The following is a 14,304-nucleotide window of genomic DNA, read 5'->3' on the forward strand; positions in this document are numbered from 1 at the left end:
TCCGTTCCACCGACCCATTACCCGAATTCAATGTTTGTCGTTCAAGACTCTGCCAAGAGGAAACCGACTTGGCTGCTCATGCACTCCACGCTGCTCAAAGCGCAGGGGCTGCTCTCCTTGCTGCATTAAAGATAGAAACATCACATGAAGCCTCGCATAACAACAAAATAGAAAGCACAGCTGATCGGGGAAGAGGTCGAAGCCGCGGACGCGGCCGTGGTCGGGGCAGAACTACGTTTGGACGGGGCAGAGGGGGAACTCCACATCTTCCGCAGACTCCATGGGGACCGTTACTCGCCTATCAACCCGGAGCAACTCCACACTCCTGGCAACATTGGCAAACTATGCCACCGTGCCCGTACCCGACAGTTGCTAGGCCACCGACACAAACCTCTCAGAGCATACTTGGACCACGGCCAGCGCAAGCATATCAGATGGGTTACGTACCAACTGGTTACGTACCGACAGATATTGACCAGGCATTCCAGACAATGTCACTTTATCTGCCCGAGCAGCCTTGGTACATGGACACCGATGCTACCAACCACATGATCAACCATCCAGGTAATTTTCACTCCTTTTTAATACCGGTATCTCACGCAATATAATTGTTGGCGACGGTAATATCATTCCCATGACCGGACAAGGCAACCAAATCCTTAAACCACCTTACCTACCCTTTAAACTAAATAATGTTCTACTTGCCCCGAACATTATTAAAAACTTACTTTCTGTTCGCCGCCTAACTACCGATAACCAAATATCAATTAAATTTGACCCGTTTAGTTTTCTTGTGAAGGATCTCAAGACCAAGGCGCGTATCCTACGCAGTGATAGCACTGGGGACCTCTATCCTCTCACGCCCGAGGTTCTATCCAAGATTCGCTCACCTTCTACTTTTGCTGCTTTATCCCAAGACGTGTGGCATCAACGCCTGGGCCACCCGCCTCTCGATTTACTTAAGTCTTTAAATAAGTCAAACTTTATTCATTGTAATAAATTTCATTCTCAAGTTTGTGAACCATGTATTTTTGGGAAAAGCATTAAACTACCGTTTGTCAATTCTAGTTCTTTTACTTGCATGCCTTTTGATTTAATTCATAGTGATTTATGGTCATCGCCCATCATTAGCACGGGTGGTCATCGATACTACATTTTATTTATCGATGACTACACGAATTTCCTATGGACCTACCCGATTTCTAATAAATCACAAGTCTTTTCGAATTTTAAACAATTTTACACTCTCATCGAAACTCAGTTTGAACGCAAAATCAAACAGTTTCAGTGCGACAATGGAAAAGAATATTCAAACAACTCTTTTCTAGCGTTTGACGCTCAAAACGGATTGCAGTTTCGCTTCTCGTGCCCCCACACCTCTTCTCAAAATGGGAAAGCGGAACGAACCATCCGCTCAATTAATAATATTGTTCGCACCCTTCTTGCCCAAGCCAACCTCCCAAACAACTTCTGGCACCATGCCTTGGAAGTCGCTACTTACCTTCTTAATATCTTACCCACCAAAACCCTTAAAAACCGCACACCGACACACATCCTATACAATCGCGCACCGACCTATGATCATTTACGAGTGTTCGGTTGCTTGTGCTACCCTTTAATACCATACAACACAATTCACAAACTGGAACTCCGATCCAAACCGTGCGTGTTCCTCGGTTACCCGACCCAACACCGAGGATATAAATGTCTCGACCTCACCTCACATAAAATAATCGTATGTCCACATGTACGATTTGATGAAACAGTTTCCCATTCAAAACTATTAACAAACCGTCTCTTCAACACTACAACTTCCTCACTGATGACCTTAATCCAAATATTTGGTCTCAAGTTGGCAATCCAAAACCCACCGCCCTTATATCACCAAACACCAACCTGCCTTCTAATAGCCCAAATACCAGCACTCTGCCGTTTGTCTATTCCAGGCGGCCCAGAAACCAGCCTCCACCACAGCCCGTATTCCCACCACAGCCTTCGGCCACTTCACCAGAAACACAACAGCCCTCGGTTACCCCTCCCTTACCCACGACTAACCCACCAAACCCACCCCAACCTCAAAACACAGCCACCCGCACCATCCGTACCCGCTCAATGGATGGAATAACCAAACCGAAACAAACCTTTAACCTGAACACCACATCGGTAGCACCTATTCCCCGTAACCCAACGGATGCCTTGTCCACACCAGAATGGCGCCAAGCGATGAAAATTGAATTTGATGCCCTTATTAAAAATGGGACGTGGGAATTAGTTCCCCGCCAACCGGATATGAATGTTATACGGAGCATGTGGCTTTTCCGCCACAAATACAGATCGGACGGGTCGTTGGAACGATACAAAGCAAGGTTGGTATGTGATGGACGAAATCAACAAATGGGTATTGATTGTGGGGAGACATTCAGTCCCGTGGTTAAACCCGCAACTATACGCACTGTGTTATCCTTAGCTTTAACACAGTCTTGGCCGATTCACCAGCTAGATGTTACTAACGCATTTCTACACGACAATTTAAATGAAACAGTATACATGTATCAACAGATGGGGTTTCGACATCGGGATTACCCTGATCATATTTGTCGTCTAAAGAAATCATTATATGGCCTAAAGCAAGCTCCTCGTGCATGGTACCAACGATTTACGGATTTTGTGACCACTCTGGGATTTCGTCAAAGCCGCTGTGACAACTCTTTGTTCGTTTTTAATCACGGCAATCACATGGCGTATTTATTAATATATGTTGATGACATCATTCTGACGACTTCCTCCGACGAGCTCCGTAAGAATCTTATGGCTAGACTTGCATCAGAATTTGCCATGAAGGACCTCGGTCCTCTCAGTTTTTTCTTGGGAATTTCGGTCGAAAGAACAGGTAACCGGATGTTCTTGTCTCAAAGTAATTATGTTACAGATATATTAACGAGAGCTGGAATGTCTTCATGCAAGTCAGTCCCAACTCCAGTCGAAACAAAATCAAAGATGCGTGCCGAAGACGGTCCCCCATTTAATGATCCGACGTTGTTTCGTAGTCTAGCTGGTGCGCTACAATATCTGACATTCACTCGTCCTGACATATCATACGCGGTTCAACAGGTATATATGCATATGCATGCTCCGCACATCACACACTGGAATGCCTTAATTCGCATCCTTCGATATTTAAAGGGTACTCAAAATCTCGGTCTTACGCTTGGTACTACGGGTACTCAACAGTTACGGGAATACACGGATGCTGACTGGGCAGGCTGTCCGGACACACGCCGATCGACCTCCGGATATTGTGTGTATTTTGGTGACAACCTTCTCTCATGGTCGTCAAAACGCCAATCAACGGTCTCTCGATCGAGTGCTGAGGCTGAATACAGGGGTGTCGCAAATGTCGTAGCTGAAATATGTTGGCTCCGGAATTTACTTCTTGAGCTCCGTAGGCCATTATCGTCAGCCACACTGGTATACTGCGATAACATAAGTGCAATTTACTTGTCGGGAAACCCGGTTCAATATCAAAGAACGAAACATATTGAACTTGATATACACTTTGTGCGTGAACAAGTGCAACGGGGGAAGGTTCGAATTCTACACGTACCTACAAGATACCAGATTGCTGACATTTTCACCGAAGGCCTACCGAAGATTTTGTTCGAAGATTTCAGGTCCAGTCTCAGCATCAGAGAACCTCCCGCTTCGACTGCGGGGGTGTAATAGATAACAATCGTAACTAATAATATTTGTATAAATTAAGATGATCTTATCTTAATTTAGAGTAATCTCTTGTATTTGTAATTCCCTATTTAAAGGGCTGAATTAATGAGAATGGGAAAAACGATTCCAATCATAATTCTATCATAAACTATGAATCGGCCCACTTTTGCCTGGCCTTTCAACTTTGGCACATTAATTCCACGATCACTAACCCCTCAATTCTATAAACCCTCAAACTTGCTTTTAGAGGGCTGTCATGGAGGATTACGATAATCAATATGTAGCATTAATCGGTTCCAACGATGACCTTTTAACCGAAATTCTCATCCGTCTCCCAATTACCTCCATCCTTCATTTCAAATCCGTATCTAAACACCGGCTATTGATTTTGACTCACAAACACTTCACGAACCGGTATGATAATAATAACCTTTCAAAATCTCCTCTTGGTCTATTTGTTTCTAATGATATTTATATTCCCTTTGATGTTAAAGACAGAAGCACTCCTCCTTTCCGTAGTCTCGATTTTAACTATAATCGTTCCGATGTTAGAATCATGCATTCTTGTAACGGTTTATTACTTTGTTGTGCCGTTCACAATGATGATATTGATGTTGAATATTATGTATTCAATCCCACTACCAAGCAACTCGCATTCATCCCATCCGTCCCGGAAGACGCCCTAACTATGGCTCTGGCATTTCATTCAACACATTGTGCGCACTACAAACTTGTTTGTATTTGTCCTTTAAAGCCTCGTCGTAAAAACATGTTTCAGATTCAAGTTTACTCGTCTGAAACAAGGAAATGGAAGATTTGTATCGAATCATTCTCTGCGCCTATATCCAGGGTTGACCATCCGGTTTACTGTAATGGAGCCGTTTATTGGGTTTCCATTTATCATATTGTCAGTGAGTTCGTATGCTTCAAATTAGACGCTGAACATTTGCAAATGCTGCCCTTACCGGTGGAGAAGATGCCTTATGAAAGACGTGTAATGTATTTTGGGGAATCGAGAGGCCGTCTACATTTAATATTTCATACAGAAGGGAAAGAATATATTTTGAAAGTGAATGTGTATGAGATGTTGAAGGATCATTCGGGGTGGGTTGTCAAGTATCGGATACAGCTTGAAGAGCTTCTGGGTGATTACCCGTGCTTGATTGATCGCTATTTGTATCTGGGTTATATCGAGGCAGTGAAAGGTCAATACAAAAATGTTTTTGAAGTCCTTGATGTGGTTACTGGTAAAGAAGAAGAAGAAGAAGAAGAAGAAGAAGAAGAAGAAGAAGAAGAAGAAGAAGAAGAAGAAGAAGAAGAAGAAGAAGAAGAAGATACATTCTTGGTGCTGTTAACTGACGGGAAAATGATAAGGTACAATGTTCACGACAAGAGTTATAAGGAGTTATACAATAAAAAATATTACTCCGTTGCCTCCTCGCTTTGTCATCGTCATATAGAAACCTTGTCTTCTTTCTTGAAGACAAGTAGATTTGTTTATGATTTTCGTTATTAAGGTGTTTGAATGTGTTTAAAAGTATAATTAAGTTTTGTCTGGTTTTTTTGTTCAAGAATTCATCGACGTGGTAGAATATGTTCTGGCGTTATTTTGTTTGATTTGAAAATGGTTGTAGTAGCATAGGTATTTCATATCTTGATGATGGTTCCACAAATAGCTTGATTCCATTAGATTAAACTGTTAAACACACATACTCAACTTGAATTATAAGTTTGTCAAAGATAAACCAGAAAAAAGTTAGAATAACGATCTGAAAACAGAACTTAGCGCATTTAAGGCGCGCATAGGACTCGCCTAGGGCCTAGGCGAGAAGCGCAAAAAAAAAAAAAAACGAGGGTCTAAAGGAAAAAAAAAAGTGCACAATTAATTTATAAAAAAATATATATAAAATATCACATAACTTGAATAATATGGTTCAAAACTTCAAATACTAAACATTAACCAATACCAAAAGTTCAAACCCCCAAAAACTTGAATAAGATAGTTCAAATACCGAAATTTAACCAAGACATGCGCCTTGACTAGTATGAGCGGCTTACCAACGCTTCGCCTGAAAAATTGCGCCTACGCGCCAATATCGATTGCTTTTGATAACTATGGAACTTCGTAACTAATACAACTAACAATAGAAATTCTTTAAATTTCACAAATGAAATTGTCGGATATCTAAATTTGACACCATCACAACCTTTGAATAAGTTAAATAAAGTCTTTTAACATGTTTGGCTTGTTACTGATATATCATGGGACACCATTTTGTTACATGAGTTAAACCACCTTACCACAAGGACCATTAGGGGCCGATCTTTTTAAATTTGGGACCGCCACTTATATATGCAAATACCGTTGTTGGCCTGTTGTTTCTCGTTGCTCGTCTATTGCTTGTAGAGTTGTAGTTTTGTTTCCCATCTCACCCTTACAGGTCAAATTTTATCGGGGCAAAGTTGTTTGTTTGTTTGTTATTTTGTCAACAAATTTATAATTAAACATGATAAAGAAATAATAAACAAAAAAGAACCGAGGGAATGCAAAGTAACTTTAAAGCGTTTCAACATTGGCCCATTAGCCCATACTCCCACGATCACTCTAACGCCTCATTGCCATTACGTTTTCCGTCATGCAATTGTAAGCCTAAAACCCTAAACCTGCTTCTCGCAGGCTTCCATGGAGGATGATTCCGATCATCAATCCGTAGCAGTAATTGGTTCCAACGAAGACCTTTTAACCGAAATCCTTATCCGTCTTCCGGTTACCTCCATCTTTCGTTTCAAATCCGTATCTAAACACTGGCGTTTGCTTTTGACTCCCAGACATTTCACCCACCGGTATGATAATAATAATATTAACCTTTCTAAATGTCGTGGTCTTTTTGCTCTCACTCATTTAACCGACTATACCCTTTCAAAATCTCTTGGTCTTTTTGCTCTCACTCATTTAACTGATCGGGACGATACCCTTTCAAAATCTCTTGGTCTTGTTGCCGGCGATATATATCTTCCCTATGATGTTGAAGACCGAAGCACTCCTCCTTTATGTAGTAATCTTGATTTCTACTTTAATCGTACCAATGTTAGAATCAGGCAATCTTGTACGGTTTATTACTTTGTTATGCTTTTCACAATGGTGGTAGTGAGTATTATGTGTTCAATCCCACCACCAAGCAACTGGCATTCATCCCATCCGTCCCCAAAACCATCCGTTGTATGACTCTGGCGTTTCATCAAACCCATTGTGTGCACTACAAGGTTGTTTGTATTCGTGGTTTAGAACCCATCAGGGACTTGATTCAGATTCAAGTCTACTCGTCCGATACAAAGACATGGAAGATTTGTGTCGAATCTTTCTCTGCACCGAAACTAGAGTTCTGCCTTGAATGGAGCCATTTATTGGGCTCCCTCTCCCTTTTGTGGAACTAGCAATTTTTTGTACTTCAAATTAGATGTTGAACAGTTGCAAATGTTGCCCAAGCCGGAAGGGATGGTGTCTAATGAAATATCGACGATGTATTTTGGGGAATCGAGAGGTCATCTACATTTAATACTACACATGAATGATATTTTGTGTGTGAATGTGCATGAGATGTTGAAGGATCACTCGGGGTGGGTTGTCAAGTATCGGATACAACTTGATGAGCTTCTGGGTGATTTCCCGTGCTTGATCGTTCAAGATGAGCTTCGAGGTGATTTTGGGGAAATGGAACAACGATACCGCAATGATTTTGAAGTTGTTGATGTGGTCAGAGGTAAAGAAGAAGAAGATACGTTCTTGGTGTTGTTAACTTTCGAGAAGATGATAAGGTACAATGTTCACCACAGGAGTTTTAAGGAGTTATATAGTAAAAAACATTGCTTTATTGACATCTCAAGTTGTCATCGTTATATCGAGACCTTGTCTTCTTTCTAGAAGACAATTAAGTTTGTTTATGTTTTTCGTTATTAAGGTGTTTGAATGTGTTTAAAAATATTAGTAATATTTTGTGTTTGTTTAAAATATTATTAAGTTTTGTGTTGTTTTTGGTTCTAGAATTCATAGACAATAAGGGTGCTCATATGATTAGCAAGAAGCTGAAAGGCTTCATGGCTCTCTTACATGTTTAACTCTCAAAATTATAATAACAGTTCTTCCTTAAAGAAAAAAGGATCCATGAAAGTTTTTGGGTTATTCCACTAACTTAAAAGTGTAGTATGACTGAATCTAACTAGGTTTTGCTGTGGTGGAGGGACTGGATCGGAAAAAAAGCGATTATAGTTGTAAGATATCAAATGAAACCGTCGTTGGAATTGAGATATTATTCATGTCCTTGCATTATTTTGTTTGATTTAATTATGGTTGTGATAGAATAGGTATTTTATATCTTGATGATCGTGCCACAAATAGCTTGATTCAATTAGGGTAAACCGTTAAAAACACTAAATCAACTAGAATAGGTTTGCCAAAGATAAACCCGAAAATAGGTTATAATCATGATTTAAAAAAATAAGGTTAAAGAAAGCCTTTACCATGTTTGGCTTGTTGATAATATATCATCCGGCATCATTTTATTACATGAGCAAAACCACTAGACTGATGAATGTTGCACGTGGCAAGAAATGACCTAATCTTTACTTGAAAATCCACTCGATCAAAATGAGTGTTAACATGCATGTTTCGCTAGTTAAGCATGTCATGAATGTAGCATAGTGACATCAGATCGACCTTCTCGCTAAGTGTTAAATAACAAAGAGAAAGAGACGACGAGGCTGTGGTGTTGGTAAGAGAAAGGTAGCCGCTAATGCTCTCATTATGCATCGGTCAGGGTCGGTTTTGGGCTTAAACGTAACCAAAAACCGAATATTCAACTTTTTTGGTTTCCGGTTTTCATAACATGTTCAGTTTGGATTGGTTTTGGGCTCAAACCAAAAGTTCAGTTTTTGGGTTATTGAAAACGGTTTCATTTTTTTTTTGTGGTTTTCGGTGGGTTCAGTTTGGATCTGTTTTGTGCTCGACCCATAAAATAGGTTTTTGGGTTTATGAAAACCGTTTGGTTTCGTTTTTTTTTTTTTTTTGATTTCGGTTTTAACATTTAGGCTGGAAAATTTTGGGTTGAAAATAATTGTCAAAAATCATGAATTTTTGGTTGTTGATGCGCGAGACGATGACGTGGCGTGTTCTTGATTTAAATGTTTTATGAGGTCTTGTAGTATCTACTGTAAAGGTTCTAGTTGTTGGTCAAGAGTCAAGACACCACCTCATTAATCATGTTTAATAACTCTTGTATAAGTTTCTAAGCATATCTATTACAAATTAACCTCAACTTGTAAGTTGTGTGCATTCTAGCTCCAAATGGATTTATTAATAATTACTCTTATGTTGATTGATTTGAATATTTTATTTATTAATATTATTAATACTGACTTGATCGTTAAAGGGTGGTTCTTGAAGGCCTCAGACTTTGGGACCTTCAACGGGGAGTTATTCAACATAATGTGTGAATTGATACTGCGTTGTACCTGCTGATTTTGTACATGCTGATGTTGACCAAAAGTTGTTTTGAAAATCTTTAATGGCTTTTGAGGGAGGTGGCTCCCATAGGGTAACCTTTGTTTCTTATTGTCATGTTTAGCTTGTCTTAAATTTAAAGATGATTGATTTTGTTGAAAAATGGTACATGAAATATATATTTTTCTTTTTGTCTCATTCTACCAAACTTTATACACCGGTAAAGTCCTTGACAAAATGATACTAATTCCAACACTTGAGAATGTTTTGATTTCATGTTTTAACCGCAACTGCAACAACAACAAAAAGAAAAAAAATTGAAGCGAAAGTTTATATAGTTCAATTAAAAGCATTAATCAATGTGCATAACCAATCAATTGAGTAAATCAAATAATCAGCCGCAATAAAATGGGTTGTAGAAACTAGTGTTTGGTTGTGCTTTTGTTGTTAGAGGTTGGTTCTCTTATGCATATTTTTTTTACGTTTATCTGTTATTCGATCATATTGTCTTTCTCGTTGTCTCTAGCTGCTTGTTTGTTGCTGGTAGTTTTGTTTGTCATCTCATCCTTAGACTGTTCACTATAGTGGGGGCTTTATTGTTTTAAAGTCCATCCGCAATGCTACGCCATGGCACGTGGGCACTTGAGACTTTAAAGCCCCAAGACTATGTTCCCATCTATGGTTTGAAGCCCTGAGGGGCTTTAAACTTTTTTTTTCATTAAACAAAAAAACTAACACAATAAAATAAAAGTAAATAATAATAAAAATAACAAAATAAAAAAATACTAAATTAAAATTTAAAACATATAAAAAATGAAAAAAAAATTACAACTATTTTAGTTGTCACCACTATTTTGTTTGTTCCTCCAAAGATGCTCAACCAAATCCGATCGAAGACTATAATTTGTATCCCGTTTTCATGTGTTTAATAAAGTAGCAAGTTTCTTATCATTGTATAGTGTTGATATCGGCACTGGCTCATCGTTGTACTCGCCTTGTAAAATTGCTTTGCCCGAGTCCTCCAATATCACATTATGTAAGATAATACAGGGTACATTATGTTTCTTAATTTATCCGTTTAGTTAAAACGAGCCAAACATTTCTTTAATACACGAATGCCCTTTCGATGTCCTTTCTTGCGTACTCATATTTTTTTCTTGAAATATCGACATTTAGCGTCATTCGGGCATGTAAAACTAAGAACCAACGTGGCCCATTCCGGAAAAATACTGTTGACTAGATAATATTCGTATTTGTAGTTGACATCATTTGCTGAAAATGAGGTGCCGGGTGCAATTCCATCTATGATGTGGTAAAAATAGGGGACAAATGTATCACAACTATATCATTGTTTGCGCCGGGCATTACATAAAACGCATGCCATATCCAAATATCAAATTATGTGACCGCCTCAAGAATAAGTGTTGGACCATCATGATCACCTCGATGATATTGATCTTTCCAAGCAACTAGGCATGGTTACCAAGTTCAGTGCGTGCAATTGAGGCTACCAAGCATCCCGAGAAAACCGTGTCTTCGTTGATAAACCTCGTATATTTTTTGTATGTCACTTTGAGTTGGCCTTCTCAAATATTTTTTACCATAAAGTTCATTAATACCTATAATACTCACATTCGCAGAACATGTGGAAGGCCTCACGGCCCATTGTTTTTGACACCTGTAAATACTCTTCCATGACGTCACATGTAGTCGTGTATCCTGTTGACGAATTACCGTCGTGCATTTTTGCATATGAAAAAATTTATAAATTTAAAGAGATGAATGAGATGTTTGTAAAATTGAAGTGAATTATGGATACATAAAGATTTATTTTTTTTTAATTTAAACAGTTAAATAATAAGGAAATGAAGGAACACCCCCTTTGCCACCCATCCTAGCCATACCCTCCTACGTACCCATTGCCGTATGCTCTTTACCGCCTCTCGGCGGTGTTCCCCCTATGTATGGCTGTCAATTTATGACATGAATCTGTTAACACGACACGGGTTTTAACAGGTTTGAGTTTGAGTTTAACAGGTTTCATGTCTTTAATAGGTCAACATGTTTAAGAGGGGCCGGGGCACTAGTGTGGGTAAGGTTCATGGGTAGATTACCATATGGTAAACCCACCCCTAACTATATGGGTAGTTTGCCAAATTACAATTTGTGGCAAATGTTTACCTTGTGTTTATATGATTGTTGGAGACTTTTGAAAAAATTAAAACACCCATTAATAACCAATTTATTACATGTAAATATCACCAACTCTTCATCATTTTTATTCACTCAAACATTTCACCATTTTTATTCACTCAAACTTCACCATTGTCATTCACTCAAACCCTCAATGGCTAATTTCTCAAACGATGATGTCGGGATATTCATATCGCCGAACGATTCTAATAATGATATTTTTCAAATGATAGTAGCATGCGCTTTTTCAAAGATCTCATCGAGCAAGCCGAAGAGGAAGACATGGCAACTTCATCGTGCATTTCTAAAAAAATCGTTCGACGTGATAGCGATAAAGGTAACAAAAAAGATAATTGGTCGAAGGATCATCTAGTTTAGATGTTCGTGTTTTAATTTGTTTGGTTTGATCGTCATATTTTATTTTTCCGGTATTCAATTATGTAACATTTTTTATTTTAATGAAAATTTAAATTTAATTACATTTAATTGTTTAATTTATTTTTAAATTTTAACAAAAAAGGAAAAAAAGATTTAGGGAACTTGTGGGTATGTGTTTTCATTTATTTTCTGGTTTGTGGGTACTTGAGGGTAGAAATGAAATAACGGTATATGATTGGTCGGTGAATGGGTAGTACCCATGATTGCCCCTTCCCCTCTAAGACATGTTAACATCCGTGTCCTAACATGTTAAAGACTTGTTAACCTGTTATTAACATATATAGATTTTTAATTTAAAAATATAAATAAATATACACTCCCAAAATCCTAAACCTAAAGTCTTACTTATATACAATATTTCACTCATGTCAGTCATAACCTGCTATTATATATTTTTAATGGATGTTATGATTTACTTTTAAGGTTTTTTGTTTCAAATATATTATGGATTTGTGGTTTTTTGTTTCATTAATGTTAATGATTGTGTTTTTTTTTTATTTCAAATATGTTATGGATTATGTATTAATTAAGACTTTTATACTTGTTTTGAAATTTTTATTTGTTTCATTACACATTTATTATTCATTGTTCGTTTAAACATGTCCTTTAGCATGTTAAGTTGTTACTAAACATGTTCGTGTATGAAAAATATGACACAGTTAGTTATCGTGTCGTATTCGTGTTTAGTATCACATATCATCGATTCTTATCGTGTCAAACATGTTATGATAGTCCTACCTTACGCCGCTCCCACACCACCCCATAGCGAAGGGTATTATAGGTCAGAATTTAAAGGGCAAAATTGTTTGTTTGTTATTTATTTTATACCCTGGATTTTACAATTAAATATGATACATAAATAATAAATCAAAGAGATTTTAGTAGATGAGATTCATGAGAATGAAATAAAATTCTGGAATCTTACGTGTCCACTTTTGCCCATTAATCCCAACCCTAATTTCCAGAAACCACCAAACCTTCCTCTTGCATGGAGGATTCCGATAATCATTCTGGAGCATTAATTGTCGGTTCCATCGATGACCTTTTAACCGAGATCCTTATCCGGCTTCCTGTTACCTCCATTCTTCGTTTCAAATCCGTATCTAAACGCTGGCGTTTGCTTTTGAGTCACAAAAACTTCACCCACCGCTATGATAATAATAATAATAACCTTTCAAAATCTGTTGGTCTAATTGGTGACTATGATGTTTATGTTCCGTTTGATGTTGAAAACCGAAGCCCTCCTCCTTTCCGTAGTCTCGAATTCTACTTTAATCGTTCCAATGTCATAATCGAGCATTCTTGTAATGGTTTATTACTTTGTTCTACTGTTTACAATGGTGCTCTTGAATATTATGTATTCAATCCCACCACCAAGCAACTGGCATTCATCCCATCCGTCCCGAAAAACATCCGTTCTATGGCTCTGGCATTTCATCAAAACAATTGTGTGCACTTCAAAGTTGTTTGCGTTTGTACTTTAGAGACCTCTGGTCGTTTGTTCCAGATTCAAGTCTACTCGTCCGATACAGGAAAATGGAAGATTTGTATCGAATCTTTCTCTACGATGATATCCGAGTTTTGCTACACTGTTTACTGGAATGGAGCCATTCATTGGGCTCCGGATAGTCAAAGTGGCAGTAAATTTTTGTACTTTAAATTAGATGATGAACAACTGCAAATGTTGCCCATGCCGCCTAAGGAATTGGTGTCTGATGAAGTATTCACAATGTATTTTGGGGAGTCAAGAGGTCATCTACATTTGATATCATCACACGCCCACCCCGAAGATAGAATATTGATCCTGGATGTGTACGAGATGCCGAGGGACCATTCGGGGTGGTTTGTCAAGTATAAACTACAGCTTGATGAGCTTCCGGATTTCCCGGTAATGTTCGATTATGTATCAGGAGTCGTTGATGTGGTTAGAGGTAAAAAAGAAGAAGAAACATTCTTGGTGCTGGTAACTCCCGAGAAGATGATGAGGTACAATGTTCATGACAAGAGTTTTAATGAGCTATATAGTCAAACCAACTACGGCTTATATCATGAAACCTCAAGTTGTCATCGCTACATTGTGGCATTGTCTTCTTTCTAAAAGACACGTATGTTTGTTTAATTTTTCATTATTAAAGGTGTTTGACTGTGTGCTTTAAAAATATGTTGCATAAGGCATGTGATTTCATCTGGATAATGTTTTGTGTTTGTTGAAAACTTTGTTTATCGAGCAAGCGAATTTTATTCACTAGCAAGGACGAAGCTTAGTTGGGGCCAGGGGTGGCCCCGGCCCCCTCCGTTTTTTTGTTCGATAGTATAAATTTATCCTTTTATTGTTAAAAATTTGTATACATAGTGTAAATTTACCCGTTTATGACCGAAAATTTGAGTCCGGCCCCCTCCGTTTTTTCGTTCGGTAGTGTAAATTTATCTTTTTTTTTCCGAAAATTTGTATACAT

At 38.2% G+C, this 14,304-nt stretch overlaps 1 protein-coding gene across 1 annotated transcript; it reads left to right on the plus strand.

The window, feature by feature from the left end:
* The first annotated feature begins 12,836 nt into the window (after positions 1-12,836).
* Positions 12,837-14,091, plus strand: LOC143589999 (F-box protein At5g07610-like). Its single transcript, XM_077070606.1, has one exon. It carries the CDS (start codon positions 12,837-12,839, stop codon positions 13,944-13,946), a length of 1,110 nt encoding a protein of 369 aa, XP_076926721.1. The 3' UTR covers positions 13,947-14,091.
* The last annotated feature ends 213 nt before the right edge of the window (positions 14,092-14,304 follow it).

This window comes from Bidens hawaiensis, unplaced genomic scaffold (genome assembly GCF_021521415.1).
Source record: "Bidens hawaiensis isolate Kalapana, Puna unplaced genomic scaffold, B.hawaiensis_p1.1 tig00038085_1, whole genome shotgun sequence".
Taxonomy (NCBI): domain Eukaryota; kingdom Viridiplantae; phylum Streptophyta; class Magnoliopsida; order Asterales; family Asteraceae; genus Bidens; species Bidens hawaiensis.

What these genes read in the sequence shown, in the direction of transcription:
- LOC143589999 (XM_077070606.1), top strand. Translation starts at nt 12,837, where the DNA reads ATGGAGGATTCCGATAATCATTCTGGAGCATTAATTGTCGGTTCCATC.